At 37.0% G+C, this 26,580-nt stretch overlaps 1 protein-coding gene across 1 annotated transcript in view; it reads right to left on the reverse strand.

Annotated features, from left to right (window-relative positions):
* The window catches only part of PIK3C2G (phosphatidylinositol-4-phosphate 3-kinase catalytic subunit type 2 gamma), a 289,697-nt gene that overhangs the window by 65,078 nt on the left and 198,039 nt on the right, over positions 1 to 26,580 (reverse strand). The window contains exons 23-26 of the mRNA XM_036301543.1: positions 21,035 to 21,171; positions 19,056 to 19,225; positions 8,527 to 8,683; positions 512 to 621 (exon numbers count right to left, since the gene is read on the reverse strand). Coding sequence (XP_036157436.1) covers positions 512 to 621; positions 8,527 to 8,683; positions 19,056 to 19,225; positions 21,035 to 21,171 — 574 coding nt within the window. The remainder of the gene's footprint in view (positions 1 to 511; positions 622 to 8,526; positions 8,684 to 19,055; positions 19,226 to 21,034; positions 21,172 to 26,580) is intronic.

A 26,580-nucleotide genomic window follows, 5' to 3' on the forward strand; every position in this document is an offset into this window, starting at 1 on the left:
TTTACATTTTTGCTTTAATCATGGCCTGAAAGAGCTTTATTTCCATCCAATATACAGTTTATTTCCTTTTTTTAATGATAGGAGGTACTATTTGTAAGTTGTAACACTATACTTGCTCTGTCCAAGCAATGATACATCCCTCTATTGTCTAAAGATGAAAGTAGTGAGTCCATATCTCACCATAAATCTTTTTCCAAATTGTTTTTCTGGACATAGTTCAAGTAGAACAACCAATTTATTTATGCCAGTCTTTGCTCTTTTTAGTGACCTCTTATTGAGTAATGTGTCAGATAAAGAGTTTGGTTAGCAAACAATAGCGTGCTAAGGAAACTCCACCAGGGCTTTCTGCTAGACATTCACATTGTTCTTTTCTCCCCCTTGGGAAAGAAGTCACAAGCTAGTTCCAGAGATGACAGCTTCATTCCAATGACTGTTCACCCCAAATTCATCTCCAATGTGAAATGTGTGTGTACGCATAAATGCACACTTATGCATTCACAGCTAGCCTTACTTGGTAAAATGGCTTGTTGCTTCCAGATCTGTGTCTTGTGGACGAAGATTATTGTACACATATTTCAAGTCTTGGATTCCACTTAGCTCTGGCAGTCCTGCATGTAGCATCTTGGCAAAACAAACACACAGACAAAACAAAAGCAAAAAACAAATCTCAGAATAAATGTAAACAAAATCTTACTTGGTTAAGTTTAGTTAAGCTTACTGCTTGGTTAATTCTACAAATACACACAAACAACTTTACATAGCAATGCATTTCAGTTTGTACCCATGAATAAGTATAAGTTCCTGTTTTTTCACCTCTAGTTAATTGTAGAAACAATAACAATAATAAAAATCAATAAAATTGTGAAAGTGCTTGCAAATTAATAATTTAACTATCATAAACCATTGAAATAAGCATGATAGTATCAGTTATCACTACTTATCTTCTTGTAGAGAGGCATATTTAGCCTGGTACGGTAGAAATAATAAGAGGTCTAATGGCAGAAATTCTGGACCCACCATTTAAAATCTGAATGATCTTGAGAAAGTCTCTTAATCTCTTTGAATCTTCATTTTCTCATTTTAAAAGTATATATAAATATACCCAACATATTCTGGGAGAATCAACGAGCTAATGAATAAAAAAGAGCTTTAACCCTAGCTGGTTTGGCTCAGTGCATAGAGCATCAGCCTGCAGACCAAAGGGTCCCAGGTACAATTCCAGTCAAGAGCATGAACCTTGGTTGCAGGCTCCTTCCCAGCCCTGGGGCTCATGCAGGAGGCAACCAATTGATTCTCTGTCCTTCACTCTCTCTTCCATTCTCCCTAAAAATCAGTGAAAAAATATCATGGAGCAAGGATTAACAACAACAACAAAAGCTTTATACATTATACATTGTTACAAAAATCCCCCCAAACCATAATTGAAGTGTCCAGGTCAAATGGCTGTAAACACACAGTGTGAAACTCATCACTCTGGTTCTTATTTTTGCTCTTCCACAACTCTATGACTCAGGCTACCAGAGCTCCATTTTCTCTAGTTAAGTGGTAATTGTATTTATTAAAGATTATTAAAGCACTGAAATAATCAAAGGCATAATTGTTCAAAGGCTCAGGCGTTTTTCTGCCAACCTTAGGAAAAGGTTGTTTTACTTTGTTTATGTTATAGTGTAGACTGAAGGGATAATATTCTCTAGAGTCATAGGCAAAACTCTTTGAGAAAAGAAAATAGATCTTTGTGAAATAAATGTGAACTTTGCAAAAAAATAAAAAAAGAGGAATGATGTCATCAGTACCTCTATGAATAAGATGAGGAATTATTTCCTGCTCTGGAATAGAGGCACTTTTACAGTTGTGGGAAGTTAAGAGCAATGCTGTTAATCCTAAAAATAAAGGGAACAGCATATATAGATGTGCAGAGAAGAGCAAGATATCTTCCATTTGTTTACAGAAAGAAATCCATTATAGCTTTCTGGAACAGAGAGTGTCCTGGGGGTGAGTGACAAGAGATTGGACTGAAAAGGCAAGTAGGGTAGGATGTTTTAGCAATATAAAAGATTTTGTGCTTTATCCTAAAGACAAGAGATAACTCTTTTACATGGGCAATAAAATACTTGAATTGTATTTTGGAGAGATCATTGTTGTTATTTTTGAAAAATAGATTTAATGAGGCCAAATAAGAAGCTGGATTAGAAGATTGTTTAGCCATGAAGAGAAGTTATTGGATTTTAAATATAAGTAGAATTGAGAAAACTGGGTGATTGATTGGATATATTTGAAGGGCTGGATGAGGCCTAAACCATATAGCGCTAAATATAGATTTGGGAGTCAGTAACATGTATATAGTAATTGGAACCATGAAAATGGATTAGGGGGTCCTGCAAAGTTCTCAATGTCTCTTCTCATGGATGATCAAACATCTCAAATACATGATTAAATTTGAACAAATTCTCATCTCCTATAGACTCTTCCTCCTCTTCCTGTTTTATATCTCCATTTTTACTTCCACCACTGTCCAACTAACAAAAAATTCATATTTGCTTTGATTCCTTCTTCCTCCCAATTTCCAGTATCAATTACTTAATTCTATAAAAACTGCCTCAACAGTCTCTTGTATTCATCTGCCTTTCCATTGCAATTACTGCCCTAGTTCAGCTCCTCATCTTCATTTGCTTAGAGAACTTTAATACCCTTTTTCTAGTTCGCCAACCCCTCTCTCTAATTACATAACTTCCCAGTTATCACCCTGAAATATGAGCTAGATGATGGTGTTCCCTTCATTAAAAACAAAGAAACTTCCAGGTTCTTGGGTGTTTATATATTAGAGTCCAAAATACATTTCTTGCTGTAAATGTCTTTCATAATCTCACTGTGATATGTCACTTCACTCTTCTTGTCCACATAACTCTTCATCTGTATCACAGATGGTACACTTGATTTCTTCCTTTTCCAACACATGTTATGCCCATGATCTTTAAGCCTTCACATGTACTTATATTTTTACTAGAGGCCCTGTGCATGAAATTCATGCACCGGGAGGGGGGAAGGTCCCTCAGACCGGCCTGCAACGACACCAGCGTACCTCGCCCCGGGGGCCCCTCCCTTCCCCTTCCTCCACATGGCTGTGGCGCAGACACTAGGCTTGCATTGCCGGGGCGATGCCACCAGTGTCCCGCCCTGGCCACTATGGGCGCTGCCATATTTGTCATGGAGTGATGGTTAATTTACATATTACTCTTTTATTAGATAAGATTTCAGTCAGAATTCCTTTCCTCTTCCTCCTTGTCTATTGGAATTCTTTCTAAAGACTCAGATAAATGTTTCTTCATCCTTGAAGCCCCATAGATCCTCTTGATAAGATTTAATTGCTGCTTTCTTTGTACTATAGTCATATCTTAGTCCTACCTCTTCCACAGTACTTATGGCTGCCAAGATTTTACTATATTTTGTTCATGTATATGTTTTTCATATTAGATTTTAAGTTCATTGAGAACAGGCACTGGATTTTTATTCAATGTTGAATCATCTATGCCTAGTATGCTGCTTTGTAAATAGTTAGAACTTAATGAATGTCTGTGAAATAATGAATGCATATATAAGTGAATGAATTAATAAAAAATACCTGACCCTGTTAGCATTGAAAACCTATAAGAAGTCCAACATTCAACTACTAAGCTTAAAATCACCCCTAGGGAGATATGTTCTCAAAAGCAACAAGAGTCTAGATTAGGCTTTATCTTATCAGTTCTGTACTTTGAGTTCTAGAGACATCTGTGTACTTACTGAGGCACTTTTCCCCCTTATCACACTGTGATTGTCCATTTGCTGAGAAAATACTTCTTTCCTAGATCTGAATAGCTTTCTAGTTTCCATAGATACCGTGAATTCACACCTGCTTGCTTAGGACTCTGTCAAACATTTCCTTGGGAAGTAGACCCTATGCTTACTCCTTCTTCTTCCAACACACACACACACACACACACACACACACACACACACACACACACACCACATGAGTGTGAACTACAGCCAGCTTAAAATCAAAACCCCAGCTCTCTCCTTGTCATGTAGCTGATTAAAGGTAGCAAGTGCTGATTTAGGCTTTGTTGATGGTCTCCATTCCTTAGAAGGGAAGCTTCAACTGCTATGAATCAGTACGTCTGAGTAAGGATTGCCTCAGACCTGAGCCCATTTAGCCATGTCTGTTCTCTGGCCCTCAGAGATGTTGTTCAAGTGTCTCCTAGCATAGATTACAAGGGGAATGACTTCAATTGCAACTGTAGGAAAGGGAAAGGGTGGCTCATACAAGTAATGAACAGATAAGTTCCTTTTTAAAGGATAGAGACCTTAAAAACATTTCTACTTCTATTCTCCTACTAAATCCAAATCTATTTTGATAGCTGTGCTTCAGAAAGCCAGCAGTCTTACCACCACAAAGAGAAGTCAGACAGATTTCTGCTGGGAAATATCTGACATAATAATGGGTGTGAAAAACATCTTAAAATGGGTGAATGGTCCCTATGTTCTTTGGGAACCTTCCAAATAGCTGGTATTGATTTTTTAATGAGAGGAAAGCTGATGAAATACAGGATTTTATGCTAGTGAATTCAGCCAGCGACACTCTTGAGTCTCCTGCAGATGTTGTGCTTTTCAGCAAGATGGGGATTTCATGGATTATTTCCCCCCCAATTTTCTCAGGAGTAAATATGAAGGACTGTGGATATCTGGATACATGCTGCTTCTTACCGAGTATGAGCCATTAACTCTATAGTGGACTTACCACATGCTTGTGTTCATAGTTCTGGCTATTGATCATTCATGAAAGATAGAATTTATGACTCATATCAAATATTTCTCCAATTATATCTGTGTCCTGGTGTGGTACATTGAGTTCTTTTTAGAGAAGTTTACACATCAAGAGTCAGTTTGAGCCAAAACCTGTTTGGCTCAGTGGATAGAGCGTCGGCCTGCGGACTGAAAGGTCCCAGGTTCGATTCCAGCCAAGGGCATGTACCTGGGTTGCGGGGCACATCCCCAGTGGGAGATGTACAGGAGGCAGCTGATCGATGTTTCTCTCTCATCGATGTTTCTAACTCTCTCTCTCCCTTCCTCTCTGTGAAAAATCAATAAAATATATTTTTTTTAAAAAAGAGTCAGTTTGAGAGAGAATTGAGGGAACTGTAGATTATCCACATAGGTAGAAAATAGTCTTTCATAAATTTAAATTTAGTTTTTATTATAAGAAGCTATAGTATGGAAAGTGTGATCCTGAAACCTTTACTAACGCTTTGATTATCTACAGAATGCCATGTGAAACCTGAAAAGAAGAAAATTGAGAGGTAAATGACCAGAGCAGAGGGAATAACACACTGTAGTTTTACATATATATATTTGTTCATTGGTCTAATTGGTTCACATTGCCTCTGATCTCTGTTCCAATTACTGTGACAGCCTAAATCTAACATTATATGCTTTATCTGAATCAGTATTTTTCACTGAAAATTTTCTTCCTTAGTCTCAAAGTCAAGACTTGAGTAATTAAAACATGGAGAGATTTTCTTGGATATGTTATATACCAGAAACCTTCAACATCTGATTTTAATAGCATGTTATGAGAATTTTTTAAATACTTGGTTAAAATAACACACATCTACATTTTAAATGAAATAAGGTTACATTAATTCTATAATTTAATGATTGTTTAATGTATTATGACTCATGTTAGCAGTTTTCTTTTTAGGTAGGCAGAAAAGCTTACTAAATAAGAGAAAAAAGTTCACTGATAGTTTTCTGAATCGATTTTTTTTTAAAAAGCCGTTCTTTCACATTAGTGTGCTCACTTATTATCATTCAGCATAATTTTAGTGTCTCCTGAGAAACAGCATAAACTCTATTTATGCTTTTCTGCTTTGGGTTTGCTTTGAAATGTCTGTGACTGGTTCAAATAGTAGTTAGTATGCTACTTACTCTTGTATGTAGTTATTGACAGCATTATGGACACTTAGAAAAGCTCAGTTACTGTGTACATGAACTTTTTCTTCCTTAACAAATTGAAAATTTTAAGTCTAACTGGGTTTCATATGATAACGTATCCTCCCCAATTTCTGGCATATAGTAAATACTCAAGAGCTCATGGATTCATGAGTTAGAGCCTGCCAGAGCCCAGGTAGATATTAGAGTAGATCCTACCTGAATATTTTTTATGAAAGTAGAGTCAAGGTCACAGACTCAGTCCTTGTATAATTTCTTTTGTGGTATAAACACAGATTATGAACCATAGGCATCTCATGATTACAATATGGCCTAATAGAATTGGGAGATAAAATACAGCCTACCCCTATGAGTCACTGATTACTATTGGAAAGCCAACTTGAAGATTCTGGAGATGGACAGAACCTTATATATATCCAATTTACATATGAAGGAACCAATGTCTGTTTGTAGGGCTACATGTTTATAATATTTTTAGAAATTCTCAATTTTTCAAGACAAAAGAGAAGTAAGGTACATATATTATTTTAAAGTTAAAACAAGGATCCAAGTAAAATATTCATTATAATAAGGTCAACATTTGTTCAGTATTACCTAACAACTTTTCTGCAGTGATGGGAATGTTTTATAGCTGTGCTGTTCAATGTGGTGCTACTAATCATGTGTGTCCACTGGAGTGCTATTGAGCACTTGAAATGTGGCTAGTGAGACTAAGGAGCTGAATTTAAAATTTATTCAATACAAATTAAATTTAAATAACCACATGTGACTAGAAGATACTGTATTGGATAGTACTCTTATAGATTAACAAGGCTCTAGTATAATAAATTAACTGAACCCTACTATATGGCAGATGCTGTGTTAAATGCTTTATATTAATAATCTATTAGGGTTATTATGAAATGTAATCAATTAATACACATAAAGATCTTAGCATGGTGTTCATGCAAAGCATTTGCTATTAGGTGTGCATTCATCAATCCTACATCTAAAAGGTAGATGCTCTATTATTTTCATTAATAGATAGAAAAACAGAGTTTTACCGAAGTTAAGTAATATACTCCGAAGAACGTAGCCAGTAAAATGCCAAACTAGGATTCAAACACAGGAAGACCTGATTACCAAGTTTTTGCTTTTAATAACATCAAGTACAATTATTGTCAACTGAAGCCTCTAAACCAGTTTTTGTTTTAACATGTTTTTTTTTTTTTTTAAAATTGATTTTAGAGAGGGAGGAAGGGAGAGGGATAAAGAGATAGTAACATCAATGAAAAACCTTGATGGGCTGCCTCCAGCACACCCCCAACTGGAGATGGAGCTAGCAACCTGGGCATGTGCCCCATAAGGGAACCAAACTGGTGAACTCCTGGTTCATGGGTCCACACTCAAGCAGTTGGGCTAAACCAGTTATCTATATAATAAAAGCCTAAGCGACCATTATGGCAGAACAACCAGAACAACCGGTCACTATGATGCACATTGACCACCAGGGAACAGATGCTCAATGCAGGATCTGCCCCCTGGTGGTCAGTGCGCTCCCACAGGGGAAGCCCCGCTCTGCCAGAAACCAGGCTCATGGCTGGTGAGGGCAGCGGCAGTGGTGGCAGGAGCCTCTCCCACCTCTGCGGCAGCACTAAGGAGCAGTGAGCCGAGTGGTAAGGAGCAGCAAGCAGGAGGGCAGTAAGGAGTGAGGGGTCCTGGACTGCAAGAGGGTGCAGGCTGGGCTGAGGGACCCCTCTCCACTGCCCAGTGCACGAATTTCATGCACCGGGCCTCTATTTTTTTGATAATCTCACTGACTCCGAACATCATACTGATTTCCAAAGGTGTATTTCTCTTACATCTAGTGTGTATGTATGTGACCAAATGAATCACTACATTCTTTTCCAAGAAGATATTTTAATAGATCTCTCCCCTCTCACCCTGCATACATGATCATCATCTCTTTGTATTGGATAGTGGGATGAAACATTAAATTTTCCCCTTTGGTCAGCAGAGAGCATATAGGACCATGACTCAGCAGACCCAATATATACTACTAAATGTAGCATGCTCTAGTTGAATTGCTAGCAAGTCACCCCACATTTTTGACCCTCACTTTCTAATCTGAAAAATAGGCAAGTGATCAAAGGCAGTGATTAAGAGAGAGCCAGGAAAAATCCTTGCCTCGTTTACATCACTGGATTGCCGTAATGTGTGAATGTGATTGTTTTTAAAGCACTTTTGAAAAAATTCTGAAAACAATACAACTGATACAATATTTTAAATTACTGTCCTTGATTTAATAAAAATATACTGAGATAACCCCTGATTATATCAATATTATTGAATAGAAATGTTTGCAACAATAACTGTGAACTAATGTAATGACTCATTAAGAAATGTGTTTATAAGTTATACAATGGTACTTTTAGTTTGTTCATTTCTTTCTATTTTGAATAGCTCTTTGGGGAACTCCAAGCTATTAGCAAAAATGGACTGCCCAAAGACAGACATAAATGAAGCTTATTATTTTTGTTATTGCCACAAGGGACTTACCATTTCTAGGAGGTTCAAAAGTAGTTGACTATGCCTTCTGACAATATTATAAGCTCGACAACAAAGCTCCACAAAATCTTGGAAATGCTGTGGGTTTTTCCCACCCTCTGTAATAAAGTATTCCATCTCTGAAGTAAAAATAAAAGGGGCTCGGTCCCTATAAACCAAAAACAATAGCAACCTTAAGCAGGAGAAGTGGTTTGTAGGATTAAATTAGGCAGTTACAACAACTTATTTCCATTAATTTTTTGTAGTTATTTTCTCTCTGTTCTAATGGATGAACCTCATTCATTGTAGGACAACTGGAGAAACTAATTGTAGACTTTGGGTAATATAGCAGGCCTGCAACAGAGAGGGAAGGACAAGTTATTTTACAATGTCAACCTATATTGTTTCAAATGTTTAATTCCAAGTTATATGCGATGGGAATACTATCCATTAAAATTAATGTAAGGACAAATTAATAATGAAGGTGATTTTACAGAAAACACATTTACTACTAAATTTTGAAATGATCAGAAAGATCATGTTTTTTTTTTGTTTGTTTGTTTTTTCTTTGAAAATATGCTGACCCTTTAGAAAAGAGTTTCAGGTAAAAGCTGAAATATGTAATGACAAGGTCTTTCAGAAGGCAGTCTATGAAAAAAGCAGATATTATTAATTCACTATCATATGCTTATTAAGGAAAAAAAGACGTAGCCATATTTCATTTCACACTAGGCCCAATAAAATTACTTATCAGAAAGGAGGAAATATAAGCTGACCATGTTGGTATATAAGAAATATCACCCCCTATAGTCCCATGGTTGGAAAAAAGTAAGCAAAGGACCAGAGAGATGGTTCCTTTAATGTTTTGTCTTTTTTTTTTTTCATGTTATTTGAGACACAAAGATACCTGAGATGAAGGGTTAGCACTTCTAATAGAAACTATCAAAGAAAAGATTGGAAACCTCTCTGTGATTAAGCCTAACTCACCGAATAAGAAAAATACAAAAAATTTTTTATGCTGATTTGGCCTAACTAAGGGTTATTGAATGGAATTTCTGAAATAATTTTAAGAGTCTTAAAATTACAACTTCCTGAATTACTTTTTGCTTTTCTCTTCAATAGAGAAAAATGTTTCACCAAATTGATTTTTCTTGGAAAGTTCTTGTAGTTATGTTCAAATTTGTGTGATAACACATTTCCTTCTTTAATGGCAACCAACATTATAAATCAGATGAAGAAACACCATAGTGCAAGTCAAATACAAAAGAAATATCCAAGTTAGAGAAATGTAAACTAATCATAATAATGAACATAATTTTAGCTGTATTTAAATATCATAGTCTAAATTTTCAGTGTACTCAACAATATAAATCTTGCATCATTCCTATATGATTTACATGGCTAACTTCTTCTTTTAAAAAGTATATTTTTATTGATTTCAGAGAGGAAGAGAGAGATAGAAACATCAATGATGAGAAAGAATCATCCATCAGCTGCCTCCTGCATACCCCCCACTGGGAACTGAGCCTGCAACTCGGGCATGTGCCCTGACCAGGAATCAAATCCTGGTTCATAGGTTAATGCTCAACCATGCTACATGGCTAACTTCTGAGCAATTTTTAAAATAACAAAATTAGACTAAAGTTTTTCTATAAATGGAAAGAAGCCTCACAGGTGAAATAAAACCCTACCCCGTTTCTACAGACTGTAGGAGTCATAGCTGGGAATTGGTTTATCAGTCTACTCAAATGTGAACCTAATCCCAGATTGCAGAATCCATGTACTAGAATCCATATCTCAAGTTTAAGTAATACTTATGAATCTGAGAAATAAATTGGTTGTTGCAAGGAGGAAGATTGGAAACTATTTGATCTCTTACAGTCTATACAATTACTGAATTCTGAATCATATGTAGAAAATATCTCATTTATAGTTGTGCGAATACACCAAAAACTTTTTGTTGTGACTATACTACATTTGTTCAGATTACTGTTTTAACCATTACTTGTCCAAGACCCACCTGTTCCTGCTTCTATAGCTTTGATCTTCTACCTGTTTTGCTTCCTATTTCTAGGAAACACCCAATAACTTAGATAATTGATCAAAAATTTTTTTCTTATAAGAAGTCTTCTGTAAGTAACCTACCCCTTGCTGATTTCTCTTTTACTTTACCTTACCTTTTTATCTAGCCCTATAGCTAATATATTCTATTCTTTATAATCTCTAGTAGTCTTATAAATTTTTTCCTCACAAATGATCTGTGTGATTTTCAAGAGTAGAAAAAATATTTTATCTTCTTTTGTGTTCTTAATGTCTCAAACTACATTTTGTTGATATTCTGTTATATGAAATGAATGAAACAGTAAATAAACATAGTTTACACAGTGAAGAGTTTGTGATAATTTAACATTTATGTGGGAAGGGCATGTGAATAAACTTATTTGTTATGGTTTTGCCATTTTGTTGTCAAAGTTAATCTTTTTATTAACATGATCAGTCTTTTGTTCAAATCACTATTCTTTAAAATTGCTGAGAGTATTTTATATATTTCCAATATTAGTGAGAAATGAGTAGTAGTTTCAAAATATACATGTTTTGGTGAAATTTAAGAATATTTCTATTACAAATACTACTTATTAAGGAGGTAAATAAATTGATATGGGAAATATCAGGACAATTAATAATTTGTTGTTTGTTATTACTTATGCATAAACTTCCATTTTAACCATACTGTAGATATCATCCCTTTATATAAAGTCACAAGAATACCAAGATCACTATCATTAAGAATTTACATTTGTTAAAGGTAAGAAAAAAATTACATGCCCTAACTGGCTTGGCTCAGTGGATAGAGTATCATCCTGCAGACTGAAGGGCCCAGGGTTCGATTCCAGTCAAGGGCACATGCCGGGGTTGCAGACTTGATCCCCAGTGGGGGGCTTGCAGGAGGCAGCCAATGAATGATTCTCTTTCATCATTGATGTTTCTATCTCTCTCTTCCTCTCCCTTCCTCTCTAAAGTCAATAAAAAAATATATCTAAAAAAAATTAAAAGAGAATAAGCAATTATGCCTGCCTTTTCACACATAACCAAGTATATTGCCCATGGATGAGAAAATGGCTCTGCTACTTTAACACTTGGTCTTAGGTTTTGAATGCTTCTCACAGTACAATCATCTTACAACATATTTGATTGTAGTTGTTAAAGATTTGAATTTACTATATATCATGGTCATAAATTCAGGAACTATGTCATCTGGACCTAACTAATGAAGCAGCCATTTTGTGCCAATGCTGGAGAGTAAACAGGATGTGTTGGGGTTATTGAGAAATGGGAATTTCAGTCTCCTACATGACATCTTCCCAAGGGTCATACGAGCTACTGCCGAATAGTCTGGACAAGTTCTAACAACTGAGTTAGTTCTTGATTTGTGAATTAGAGAAAATAACAGTAGTTACTTCAAAGAGTTACTCTGAGGATTAATGAAACTAATGCATTTCAAGTAATTATGATGATTTAAGTGGTAATTTTGACTATTTCCTTTAGAATATGGTTCCCTACCCTAGATGATACAGCACCATACTAAGGAGAACTTTCTTTCACCTCTCCCAGTGATAATCCACAGCAATTTGAGAACTACATATTTCAATATTGGTGATATGGAGAGTGGCATAGAAAGGCAGACAACTCTATTAAGGACTCGTGACAGTAGAATCAGTCTTCTGGGCTCTGTGAACATACTTATCTCTTCCTTTTGTAAGACAGTTCATCTAGCATTCATTTGAGTAACTAAAAAGTCTGTAAATGGATGTACACAAATTTTAGTCCCAGGTTTGAAAGATTTGAGTATTTGAATATGTTTTCATACCTGGAACCAAAATGGGGTACATTTCAGTAATGAGGTACATTTTATTACTGAAATTACTATTTTTTTCATAAAATTCATATATTATTGTCCCCTGGAAATATCATAGTAATATTATACTATCTTGTTTTAAAATTTCTAAAACTTGCAGACTCTCATCATAGTGGTTGGTGAAATTAGAGTACAAATAAATGACTAGAGAGCACTTTGAGAAATGTTTAAGTATACACTTTTCCTGATGTCACAAATGACCTACATTTCAGAGAGCACATTTTGCTGTCCAACACAAGTCTCCTTTTTAATATCCATGAGTTAATTGAGAAGGCAATTTGGAATCTCTATTGGATAGGATAGAGACTTCTATAATTATAAAACACAGGAAGCCTCATAGGTGCAATATAATGAGAACATAAGGGTTTATGTACTATTACAGAAACAACTTGTGACACTGAGATCTCCAAGCTTTTGGCAATTATTAACTGAAGAAATCCTCACAAATAATATCTTATACCTAAAACATGTTTTTCTCCCAAAGTCTAGCCTCTTTTATAAATGCACTGTGAGTCCCAAGTTAGACTCTGGGAGGTCACTCATCTTTAACTGCTGAGTAACTTTAGATCATGATGTGAGTTTCTTGTAGCCTCATACACTATCTCCCTTATTTAAAATGGGAATTAAAACAGCTACCTCTTCAAAATTATTAGTCCTACTTTCCGAAGTCAGATATTTTGGGTGTGAGTTTATAGTAGATCAGGATTTTATGAGGACAGGAAGAGACTGGCCAGCTCCTCCAAATTCCCATGATTTCCCCCCTTGAGCTTGAATTCAAGAGAAAATATACAGTTATGCTTTCAATGGAATTTCAGCAATTGTTTGGAATAGAATTTAACATGGATATGAAGAAAAAGTTATCAAAACTATAATGCTTGGGTAAAATTGGATAATGGTATCACATTTTAGGTTCTAGGATGAAGGTAAAATCAAAAATAGTTCCAGGTTACCTCTGAGACATTTAAATCACCCCCAAAATTTGCCATGTGCATGATCAAAATTTATGTATCAAACTTGAAATGAACATTTTATCTTTTACAAGTTTAACATCAGTTTTTCCCCTGGCATAGGATCAGGTACTCTTTCTTCAGTTGAACACCAGATGAAGTTCTTACTACTATACTAGACTCTTGCTCAGAAGACATTTGCAGTCTTTCTTTAATCACTAGATTCAGACTCAGGGCTATGAAATGCTAATACTGACAGGCACATTGTATCTTAGACCAACTCAGGAGTCAGCACTTGAGCCTTCCATTTTAAGCAAACTTTGTTCACAATGGGGCATAGGCAAGAAGGCAGAGTCCTTATACTATTATCTAAGTTGTTCTCTTCCTCCCTCTATCATTTCTTTAATTTTATTTCCTTTCTCTCTCAAAAATTTCTTCCTTTCTAAATCATCCCCAACTCTCTTCATCTGAAAACCTACAAGTCTTCCTTTGAATAAATTTTTTTTTCAACTAGAGAAACTGTTGGTTTTATTTGTTCTTTTGGTTTTGGTTTTTTATTTCTAATGAGAAGGGGCAGATAGATATAAAGAAAATTACTCAAAAGAATCCAGGTGATAAAACACAGTGGAATAATGAGGTGAAGTAGAAGAAGAATAAATAATAGGAAGTAAATGGCAATGGCAACCTTTATTTCTTGAAATAGTCTATGTGAGAGCACTTTGAAAACCCAAAGCACTATTCAAATTCTAGGAGGAATTTGCCTAGAACTGACTTTGTGATTAGCAGAGCCTTTGTGATACTTATCGTATGCCATTTTTAAAAAATGATTTCATTGTTGTAGAAAAAATATAATGTAAAATTTACCATCTTAACCATTTGTAAGTGTACAGTTCAGTGGAATCAACCATTGCTGCCAGCCATCTCCACAATTCTTTTCATCTTATAAAACTGAAACTCTATACTCATTGAACAATAACTCCTCATTTTTCTTTCCTCCTAACTCCTGGCCACCACCATTTAACTTTCTGTCTCCATGATTCTGACTACTCTAAGTAGCTTCTATAAGTGGAAGTATGCAGTATTCTCCTTTTTGTGACTGAATTTATTTTGTTTAGCATAATGTCCTTAAGATTTATCCATGTTGTAGTATGCATTAGAATTTTCTTCTTCTAAGGCTGAATAATATACTGTTGTATGTATATAACACATACTGCTTACTCATTCATCTGTTGTTGGACACTTGGGTTGCTTCTACATTTTAGTTATTGTGAATAATGATGCTAAGAACTTGGATGTATAAATACTGTTTTAGTCCTTGCTTTTAATTCTTTGGGATATATATGCAGAAGTGAAATTGCTGGAACATATGGTAATTCTATTTTTATTTTTTTAAGGAATAGAGATACCATTTTCCACAGCAGCAGTAACATTTTATATTCCCATTAACATTGCACAAGTGTGTCACTATATCTACATTCTTGCTGACACTTGTTTCCTGTTGTTTGATAGTAGCCATCCTCATGGTATGAGGTAGTGTGTCTCAAAGTTTGAGTCTTATCCCCCAGACTCCCAAAAGTAGAGTGACCACTACGTAAAAATCCCTTGGTAAGTTTCCAGTTATAAAACAGAATATGCCAAGTTATTAATAATTTTATATTTAGAAAAATTATACTTTTCAGGTCAAAAGAAATAAAGTTTATGGCATTTTTGTAGTCATCAACCAAGACTGAGCCTCTGTTAAGTGTCAGGTGCTAGCTAGGTGCTTAAGATACAAAGATGCATTTAAGACACTCACAGTTGAAGAGTTATTAGAAGGTGTATGTTTCTTATAGAAAATTTAGATGAGGCCTTCTTTGAGTAAAAAGAATTGCAATGTTTCTTATTAAACAATTGTGTGAATAACAAATTAAACAATTGTGTGAATAACAAACCAGTAAGACTCATAGAATTTCTTTTTTTTTTTTAATCCTCACCCGAGGATATTTTTCCATTTTTTTTTTTTTTAGGGAGAGGGGAAGAGAGAGGGAAAGACAGAGAGGAACATCGATGTGAGAGAAACACGTCGATTGGTTGCCTCTTGCATAAGCCCTGGCCAGGGCCCAGGCTGGGGAGGAGCTTGCAACTGAGATATGTGCCCTGGACCAGAATCAAACCCAGGACCCTTTGGTCCACAGGCCGACGCTCTCTCCACTGAGACAATCTGGCTAAGGCTGACTCAGAGAATTTCAGAGAAAACTAAGATAGTAAAGAAAGCATGTGGAAGATCATTAATACTTGTATAGCATTTGGATTATTATGAATATTGCACCAAACCAGGATGATTGGATCAAGACAAAAATTAATATTTTAATCTGCTAAGGGAGTTTTGTTTTCCAAAGATGGTTTTAAATTGAGAATATTTAGAATATAAACATTTTAATACTCAAATTAGAAATCATCAAAAATCTTTAAATCAGTGGTAATTAACCATTGAAGATAATGTCAAAATGATCATGGATACTTGAAAAGAATATAAACCATGTTGTAAGAAGACAGCTATATAATATTTAGACCACCCTGGCTATAAATAATTTAACAAGAAAAGAACAGAGTTTGCATTTTATTTTGTTGAGTTCTGGAATGATTTTTTCATATGTTTTAAATGGATGATGTGTGGTGATATATATTTAATCACTAGCTCACATTTTTTATAGAAAAAGCTGTGATTTTTGACATTTGCCAATTTTCATCATGTATACATTCCCACTATGGCTGATTTTAGTCTACCAATGTGATGTCATTGAATGTGGAGTTGAGAAGTAATAGACACAACAGGCTCTTGGAAGCTGGTCCAACACATCTCTGCTTATGTCTAAAGTTATTTCTGAAGTCAAGCATGATTTGGTGAAATACGTTACAATCTAACTAAACCTGACAGAGAGTACAATCCAGTCTGTTAGTCAACAAGCCTCAAAGTCAGAGAACTTAAAGGACTAATAGTTCAATTTTTGACTTTCAAAGCACATAGTTTCAAAAAGGAGTGGGCTATAGGGGTCAATGGGAGAAAAAAGGGACACATGTAATGCTTTCAATAATAAAGATTTTTCAAAAAGCACCAAAAATATATTTTGATAATTTAAAATGAAAGAAATAATTGTCACCTAGAGATGCATTCTCTTTTCTTGTCACTTCATTTGGAATACTTAGTTATAATTAATTACAATAAACATGTATAGACCCCTTAATGCTAGACACTTTTCTAAGCTCTTTACATATATCAATTAATTTAATCTTCAAAACAATCTGTTTATAGATGACTAAGCTGAGGCACAGAGAAGCCATTTGTCCAAGGTCATATCATTGGCACATGTTAGTATCAGATTAAAAAACACACCACACAATCTATCTCCGGGGTACCTGACCTTAACCACTGCTCATACACTCTCTAAAAGTATCTAAAAAGAAAGCTATAAGAAATACTTCATCAAGTTTAGTATTAAGAAAGTGAAAGATGAGATAGACTATGGAAATATGCTCTGAAAGACTAAAAAGAATGACTCAATGAGTTAGGAGAGCAATGGACATCACCAATAAAGACCTGTCTTAATTTTTCCTCTAAAAGAGAGTCATCAAAAAACTGAGCTGAAATTTAGAATTTATTACAAGAGTATCTTTTAGGCAATGAAAAATGACTATATAGAAATCATTGTTACAGTGGAACTTTGAGTGAAAAATTGTGTATGCATAATTGAACCACTTTAATTTGAATCTTTGTGAGAGAAAATAGAGCAATGAAGATAATAATTAAGCAATACTTTAGAAGAAAAACTATTATGTTTCAGAAAGTTGGTGAAATTTGTCAGTATTTTCATTATAGGGATTAGCCAAATGTTCCCAGAATCATTTATCTAATCCCATAATTAAATCCCATAATTAAAACCAATAAGGAAGGATTGCTTGTTTACGTACAGGATGTGAAAACCTTTATATTCATTACTGATATTTGATTTCTTTCTTTCTTCAAAGTTAGAAAGTCTACAAGAGCCTCAGATTTGGTCTAAGCATGAAGATGGGCTTTCCAGATTTCTGGAAAATGGAATTCAGAGGAATGGTTCAGGGACGCCTGGGCAAGGAATCCAAATGAGAGTGTTGCTGGGCTGACTCATGAGGAGAGCCTGATGTTTGCAAACCTTTCCTAAACAGAGTCACACAGATGGTTAGTGTGAGATGTTCTGAAATGGTGATGTAAGCATGAGTATGAAAGGGCAATAGTCCAGCAAGAAATCAATTTTATTCTCAAAGGTTCATATTAGGTAGTTTATGTTGGCAATTTAATACCAAAGTATGGCCATCTGGAGAAAGTTCATCACATTATATTGTAGGAGACATTATTATTTTTTTCTATGGAGGAGCTGTTTTTAGCTAAATGACTGATTAGTCTTTGGAATGGTTTGATCCCATTTCTACTTTTATATGAAGTATCCTTTTTAAAGCAAGGGACATTGGCCTTATACTTCTGGTTTCCTTGGCTTCAGCTTAAATAAGATTTAAAAAAATCTATTCAACCAACAGCTTTTTCCTTCTTAGTAAATGATATAATTATTTGCTAAAACCAAAAACCCAGGAGCCAATCTAGAACATTTTCTTTTCTTCTTCTAACACACTGGGCCTCCACCTCAGCCCAAACATTTAGCAGGTTCTGTGGCTCATTCTAAAAATATATCCTAAATCTGTCAGTTTGCATCACTTTTTTACCATTAAGGTCTTGCCTTAACTATTGCAATAGCCTCCTAACTAGTCCCCTGGACTTAAAATAAAAGTCAACCTCCATACCATGTCTTCAGTGGCCTACTTGTTTTGGCCTCCACCAGACTCCTCACCTTTACCTCCTACTGCCTGCCCCTCTCTATCTCACCTTCAGGCCTCAGGCTTTCTTGTCACTGGAACATGTCGTGCTTATTTCAATGCTAATGGTAGATAGTTTTGCTTTTCTTTCTTCTCATGGATTTCCACAGTTACCACTCATTACACAGCTGCTTCTCATCTCTTCCAAAAGGCTTCTTTAAAACAGCATCCCTGCCTCAGTCACTGTCTATCCCATTTCTCTGCTTCAGTGTCTTAATAAAAAAATTAAATACCTTATTTCCTCATATTATTTCTTTGCATGTTAACTTGTTTAATGCCTGTCATCTCTACTAGAAGGAGATCAGGGTTTGTATATGTCTTGTTTAATGTTGTAGCCCCAGACTCTTGATCTAGATGCTCACTAACTATATTTACAATGATTTAAGACTGATTGGGTTCAGGAAGTGTGCTAGTTTTATGATATGTGGACCAGGGGTGGTGAATGCTATGGGCAATATATCAGAAGCATTGAGACCATAAATATATGCCTCATTGTCCACTCAAGGTTTATTAAAACCCCCCAAAATATTGTATTTCAGATAATTCAGACTAGAACAGGATTCGTATCACATAGGAGAGGACCAATTTAGTCCACTAACTGTTTTAGGAAACTAATTTTTCCATTAACCATCTATTGAAAAAAAATTTCTTTTAGTGTATTAGATTTTTTAATTGTTTGTTTTCTTCAGGGTTTTGAGAGATTGGGAGCAAGTCAAATGCTGGATATTTATGCCATTATATATCACTATAAGATATTACTTAATTACTGTAATAAAAATTATTTGTGCACTGACCTCTTTATCCCTCCAAATGTTTGTGCATGACCTAAAATTTTTCCAAAGTCAATATGAAACATGTGGCCTGACTTTGTCAGCATGATATTGTCGTTGTGACGGTCACAGACTCCCAGGATGAACGTTACCACACACCAGCCAGCACAGGAATAGAAAAAGTTGCTCAAGGCCTAATAAATTGAAAAACAATAACACAAGAATAACACACACATAAAAATGAGCAAATGCATTCACATCAGAGTTAATGGTAAAAAGTATGATGAAAGCAAAATTACCTAATCAAGAACCACTTCTAGATTTCAGCTGAGAGAAAGGTATAATTAAATTACTAGTTCTTGATATGTGACAGAAGAATATGAAGTGATATCTTCTTTAGCCTAATAGATACATGTTTTCATTGAAATGAGGAAAATATATCTCTTTCATTCAAATGGAGCTAAATTTCAGAATTTCTAGAGAGGATTCTTGGTATGATTTTTTTTGATGAAATTGTTTCATGTCTCAAATACACATTACTGAATGATTTTTTTCAAGGTAAAAGAAGAAACAATATGATTTAATATTGCCTATCCCAGAGAAATTTAAAATATCAGCTGTTTAATATTTGAATTTTTAACACAGAAAAAGCTATGTTGAAATATCTGTAATATTTTATGTTTATAGTTGTTTATGCAAATGGATCATCTAGTCGACGTCTAAAAGTGTCTTGGTACAGTATATATGAATGAATGCTTGTGTGGGTAGAAACAGATTACTGTTAAGTCAATTGTGGCTTATGCTTCTTTAATGAACAGAGGTATCTTGCCAAAATTACTCTATGTTTTCAACATGGTATCCTGGTTGTGCATCATTTTCATCAATGATGCAACCATGAGTACCCTTGGTGTAACCATGCGTGATTGGTTGGGCTACAGTTATGAGTCTCCTCGAATGGTGTGGCTGACTTGCTGGACAGGAAGTCTATGTCACTGGACTACATGCTGGGACACCTTCATTCAGGTACCCTAGGTGTCTGGGCAAGCCACATAATCTATCTGTCTAGACGCCTTCACTTATAAATTGAAGATAAAATATGTTCTTCACATCATGGCTGTGAAGAGCAAATGTATGTGGAATCATCTAAAACAGTAAAATGGAGATTTGTGTAAAACTCAAATTACAATGTGGGGAATAACTAAAAATAGATTTCAAGATAACTTCTAATTCTGTTATTTGGCCTCCCAACAGTCACCATGGTTTGCAAGGACTGAAGGGTTGCCTAGAGTGAGGAGACTTCAGTGCTCAGAACAGTCTGAGCAAGTTTAATGCCAGCTCATATTGTGTCTTTGTGTGAATTAGCATAAAAGTGCCCCTGCCTCTGGGTGGACCCAGATCTACTAGTTCCTGTCTTGGTAGGCAGAATGAGGCTGCGCTCTAAGCAAATCCTCTCCTTAACCCGGAGCCCTGGTATAGAACCCAATAACTGTACACTGCTGGCCAGATGCCAAGAAGAAGTAAAGTGGGGGGAAATGTTTGCAGTCAATAAAACAGTATGTTTTGTCAAGTACTGAGATATAAAAAAAATTAAAACTCTATTATGCATTTTGCAAACATTGAAAGAATAAGGCATGAAAAAGTAGAGCTTGGCAGAAGAAATGTATTGCAAAGGAAGGAGGGAGATTTCTAGAAATGGGAGATTGTGTATAAATTGGCAGAGGTAACTTGAAGGGCGTAGTTGAAGGAGCATCATTTTAGGTGAGATAAGGGAGGCAATTGAGCAAAGAGAGTCTTTATTAATAGCCTGGAATTTGACCCAGAAAAAAAACAAAACAGAAATTTTTATCTGGTTAATTTATCATTTAAACTGGGTCATTGTTACTAGGCTGATGACTGAGTGCATTAGAACTCGGAGTTACTTTTTCATAAATCAGAATTTCTAATGAACCAGAGCATATTCGTATTCAAGCGCATTATGTAAAATTAGCTCCAGCTGGACAAACCTTTTCATAATCTGCCTTTAAGTGGTTGTGCTGACTGAACCACTTCTTGATGGTGTTTTCCTTCAGTGGTCCCATCAGTCCAGCGTGGCGGTGGATCTTTGCTAGGGTCACGGCATCGGGCACCATCTGCACCAATCCTGCGTGAGAAAAAAATAATTCTTTCCTCCCATGATAAGGGCTGCGTAGGAAATACATCTTCATCTAGGTAGCAAGAGTTACTAGCACGACTTAGAGAACCCTTTTCCTTTCCAGATCTTTCCTGAAGGAGCCTTCTCTAGATGGCCTCCTCCCTAATTTTTCCTAAATCCTGGTGAACAATGAGGCTACTTGCTGTGTTTGGATCAAACGTGTCAGAAAGAGCTTTAATGTTTTATTCTAAACTGACAATAGAGAGCCAATTTAGATGGCTCAATTGAGTTGTAGGTTCATTAATATATGGCTTGTGTGGTCATTTACAATTTAAGGGAGGACATTCAAACTTGTGTAACAAGTTTGGTAAGCAGTTTGCAATCTCCATAACAAATACTTGAAATATATTATAAAAATCAATGTTCAGGTTCATCAAAGCTTCATTGTTAAATGGTCATTTTCTAGGTGTGAGCACAATAACTCTGCAGTAAACAGGTCAAGAGTCACCTGCCCTTCCTTCTCAGTTAGCATGAAAGAGAAAATATGATAATCATTTTTTAAAAATATATTTTTATTGATTTCAGAGAGGAAGGGAGAAGAAAAGAGAGACAGAAACATCAACGATGAGAGAGAATCATTGATCGGCTGCTTCCTGCATGCCCCCTATTGGGGATCAGGTCTCAACTGTGACCTACTGGCTCACAGGTTGATGCTCAACTACTGAGTTATGCTGGCTGAGTGATAATCATTTTTTAAAAGGGAGCATATACGGATTTAACTTCAATAGACCTTTGCTCCATTGACCATATATATCTATCAAGGCTTCTTTTTCATTGTTTTCATAAGGTTATTGAAATGCATATATTTTCAAACCCACTGATTTTTATTCTGTTCAGAATAGCAGTTTAAACCCTGTATTTAAGACTTTCCTGGGACTAATGTCCCCAAAACAACCTGCAATGTACAGTTCTGTAAATAAAGTCATGGAAAGAAATTAAAGTACAGAATGATTTATACCATCTTGACAATTGCAAGAGTTGCAAACCCAAATTCCCAAAGGGACCAGGGACACAAATGTAATTATATGAAAAGAGAGATGGTGGAGTTTTTAAAATTGACTGTTTCATGGTCTACCTTAAAAAATTCAATTCAACAACAACAAACAAGTAGATCACAGTGCTGGTAAATGAAACACTTCCCTGGGCTGGTTTTGGCCCGTGGCTGCTGCTTGCAGCTTAATCTCTCTTAATATCCAATAGCCCAGCTGTGACCATTAGGCATCTACATTGCAGGATTAGAAAGAAACTTAAACATGGGGAGTGGGAATTGAATGTTGCAAATATAACCTATGAAACCTATATGCCAAAATAAATAAATAAATAAAAATAAAGAGAAACAACATCCCAGAGATAAATCCTGGATCCGGGGCACATTCTTAATATAACACCTCTATTTCCTCCTTCAACAATAATCGGCTCATGTATAGGTCTTCTCATGTGTATTTACAGTAAGTGAGAAAGCAAATATAAAGCATTACATTTAGTGGTGACAAAATTACTCTGGAAAGAGGCGATTTCTCTTTCTCATCCTGAAAATTTCCCTCCTAATTTTCCCAATTCCTCCATGTAACACTTCCTAAAGGAAAGTTACCTCTACCTGGTTCCCAAGTGTTTTGTTGCAGCCTCACATCTGATCATGCCCGAAATTAGGTCTTAGATCATTGCACCCTTAGGATATGGGCTATAGCAATATCAGTTACTTTTCAGGCCACATTTGTCTTCAGGGAGTTAATCTTTGCCAAATCCCAAGTCATTTATCATAAGCCTTGCTTTGCTAACTATTCAGAAAACCTTGTACCCAATTTATAACAATCATGATGGCTAAATTCTGCCTATTAATTAAAACCATAAATTACATTTTACACATTTTAAGTTAGTACATATCATATACCTTTTAAATACTTCTAACATAATTCTGTGCGAATTGAGTAATATGCATGGTTTTATTCTTACAGCCCTTTAATGCAGCGTTGCTCAAATTTTAATGCACATATATATAACACTCGGGGATCTTGCAAAAATGTAAGTTCTGATTCAGTAGAAAGGGGTGGAGCCTGAGATTCTGCATTTCTAACAAGGCCCCAGGTGATGTCAATGCTGCTGGTCCATGGGTCATACTTTAAGTAGCAAGGTTCTTAAGAACAAAACTTTTCAAGGTGATATCATAAAAGGCAGTGGCTCTCAAAAAGGGGTGAGTAAGAAACATTAGAGCAGCTTTTCAATCACCAAAACTTGAGTACCCCGGCCCTCACCCCAAGTGGTGAGCCTGACTTAAAACCCTGGTTGGGGCTTTGTTATATTTGCTACTCCAATTCCCCTAAGGAATTTTTATGCCAATGAAATTTGTAGAGCCAGAATTAACATAAATCTATAAAGAATTTTTATTTGCCTTGATAGTCTCTTCCAAAGCTATTAGGAGATTATATACAAACTAGAGGCTCGGTGCACAAATTCGTGGACCAGTGGGGTCTCTTGCCCTGGCCTGTGGGATTGGGCTGAAACTGGCTATCCAACATCCTCTGAGGGGGTCCCGGATTGCAAGAAGGTGTAGGCCAGGTCGAGGGACCCCACTGGTGCACAATTGGGGCCTGGGAGGGACGCAGGAGGGTGGCCAGCCAGAGAGGGAATGCTGGAGGGCTCCAGGGCATGTCTCACTCATCTCGCTCAGTCCCGATCAGCCGAACCCCAGCAGCAAGCTCGCCTACCAGTCAGTGCGTCTGCCCCCTGGTGGTCAGTGTATGTCATAGTGAGCAGTTGAATGGCCTTAGCATATCATTAGCATATTACACTTTGATTGGTTGAACGGCCAACCAGTCGACCAGACACTTAGCATATTAAGCTTTTATTATATAGTACTAGAGGCCCGGTGCACAAAAATTTGTGCACTCGGGGGGGAGGAGGGGTCCCTCAGGCTGGACTGTGCCCTCTCGCAGTCTGGGACCCCTCGGGAGATAATGACCTGCTGGCTTAGGCCTGCTCCCGGGTGGCAGAGGGCAGGCCCAATCCCTAGATGCAGCTCCTGGTCGGGCTCAGAGCAGGGCCGATTGGGGAGTTGGGGCGCCTTCCCCTGTCATGCACAGAGCAGGGCAGATTGGGAGGTTGCGATGCCACCCTCAGTCACGCTCAGGGTAGGGCCGATTCGGGGGTTGGGGCACCGCCCCCTGTCACACTCAAGGCAGGGTCGATGGGGAGGTTGCGGCGCCACCGCCTGTTATGCACAGAGCAGGGCCCATCAGGGGGTTGGGGCTCCATACCCTGTCACGCACAGAGCAGGGTCAATCAGGGGGTTGGGGAGCTCCCCGCTGTCACTCACAGAGTAGGGCTGATAGGAGAGTTGGGGCGCCGCCATCTATCACCCACAGAGCAGGGCCGAACAGGGGGTTGGGGCGCCGCCACTCTCACACTCAGGGCAGGGCCAATGGGGAGGTTATGGCTCTACCCCATCACACAATGAGCAGGGCCTGTGGGGGGGGGGTGTTGGGGCACCGCACCCTGTCACACACAGAGCCGCAGGGTGATCAGGGGGTTTGGGCACTGCCCCCTGTCATGCTGATCCCGGTGCTGGGAGGCCTCTCGGCTCCACTGATCCCGGTGCTGGGAGGCATATTACCCTTTTACTATATACGATAGAGGCCTGGTGCATGGGTGGGGCCGGCTGGTTTTCCCTGAAGTGTGTCCTGGATCAGGGTGGGGGTCACCACTGGGGTGCCTGGCCAGCCTAGGTGAGGGGATGATGGCTGTTTGCAGCTGGTCACACACCGTTCAGGGTGGGGGTCCCCACTGGAGTGCCTGACCAGTCTGGGTGAGGGGCTGAGGGCTGTTTTCAGGCTGACTGAAGCTCCCAACTGCTCCTTTTTTTCTTTTATTCTGGGCCAGCTTTAGCTCTGGCTCCAGTTCTGAGGCCTCTGCTGCTGAAAGCAGGTATCTGGTTTGTTTGGGTTCTATAATCGAAACTCTGTATCAACTCCAGCTCTGAGATCCCGGGCTCACTGAAAGCAGGTTTCTGGGGTTTTGTTTAGCTTCTATATTTGTTACAATGTTTCTTAAACTGCAAGCTCAGAGGCCGGCAAGGCAGGCGGGGAACGTTGGAGTCCTCTGTCACTGAAGCAAGCAAGCCTCATGTTAGTTTCAAGCTGCCTGGCTGCCGGCCGCCATCTTGGCTGGCAGTTAATTTGCATATCACCCTGATTAGCCAATGGGAAGGGTAGCGGTCTTACACCAATTACCATGTTTCTCTTTCATTAGATAGGATTAGTCATGAGAATACAATCAACAATAATGTTGATAAAATCTTGTAAGCTTCTAGCCTGGAGTATATTCTCCTTAAGTGCTACAATTCTGTTTATATCATTTTAGTATTCTCTACCTTACTCTGTGACATTCCTTGAGAACAGTAAATATTTATTAAGCCTTGGAACATGATTAAAAATACAATCTAAAAAAATGACATTTGTTTTAATGATCTCTATTTTTCTTGAAGAAATAATTTGCTAGCATAATGCTGTTTGAAATTTTACAACTATAGAAGATTGCTGTTAGATGGGGGAAGAATGACTTGTTTGATTTATGACATCTGCAACTTTGAGCAAGTCTACAGTTATTTTTTCCCGAATCATTTCATTAACCTCAAAAGATTTAGCCTCTATTACATTCTATGATTATAAACTGAGAAATGAGTAGATCGAACTGAAGAATTCCATGGAAGTCAGTGATGTATTCAATTTCTGAAGAAAAGGTGATCCATGTGACATCATAAAGCTCAGCTTGGCTCATCTAGTTTTATTCTTACACTTTCAACACATTAGGCTATGAAAGAATTAGGTCACATGCGAAAAGGGAGAGTAAAACTCAAAGAATAAAAGGATATCAGAGTAGCAATGATAAAAAGACTCTTTTAGGAACTAGAGCTTGAGAAAGGGTCCAGGGGTGGGACAGTTAGCATGGAAACAATAGCCCTATTGGGCAGTATGACAATAGAGTCATACTGTAATTCAAGTTTCAAGTTAAGCTAACTAGAAGGTACTTCCATGCCTGGCTTCTAAAATCTCAAATAACAATTATTTGGGGTACTGAGACTAGTGGTGGGATGTCAGGAACTGGAGAGGCAGGCAGTGAAAGGTCTTCTTTTGTGATGATGGGTTTAAATTATATCTCTGCTTGAATAAAAAAAAATGACTACATGGTTCTAGGTCCCTTTTCTAATTCTATGATATTTTTATACTTTTGTTCATGCAGAGGTATCTGCTATAACTCATACCAATTATTTTAATGAAATTCTAAATGGCAATGACCACTTGTCAAAAAGATATCATATATATATATATATATATATATATATATATATATATATATATTTCA

Source organism: Myotis myotis, unplaced genomic scaffold, assembly GCF_014108235.1.
Source record: "Myotis myotis isolate mMyoMyo1 unplaced genomic scaffold, mMyoMyo1.p scaffold_m19_p_3, whole genome shotgun sequence".
NCBI lineage: Eukaryota > Metazoa > Chordata > Mammalia > Chiroptera > Vespertilionidae > Myotis > Myotis myotis.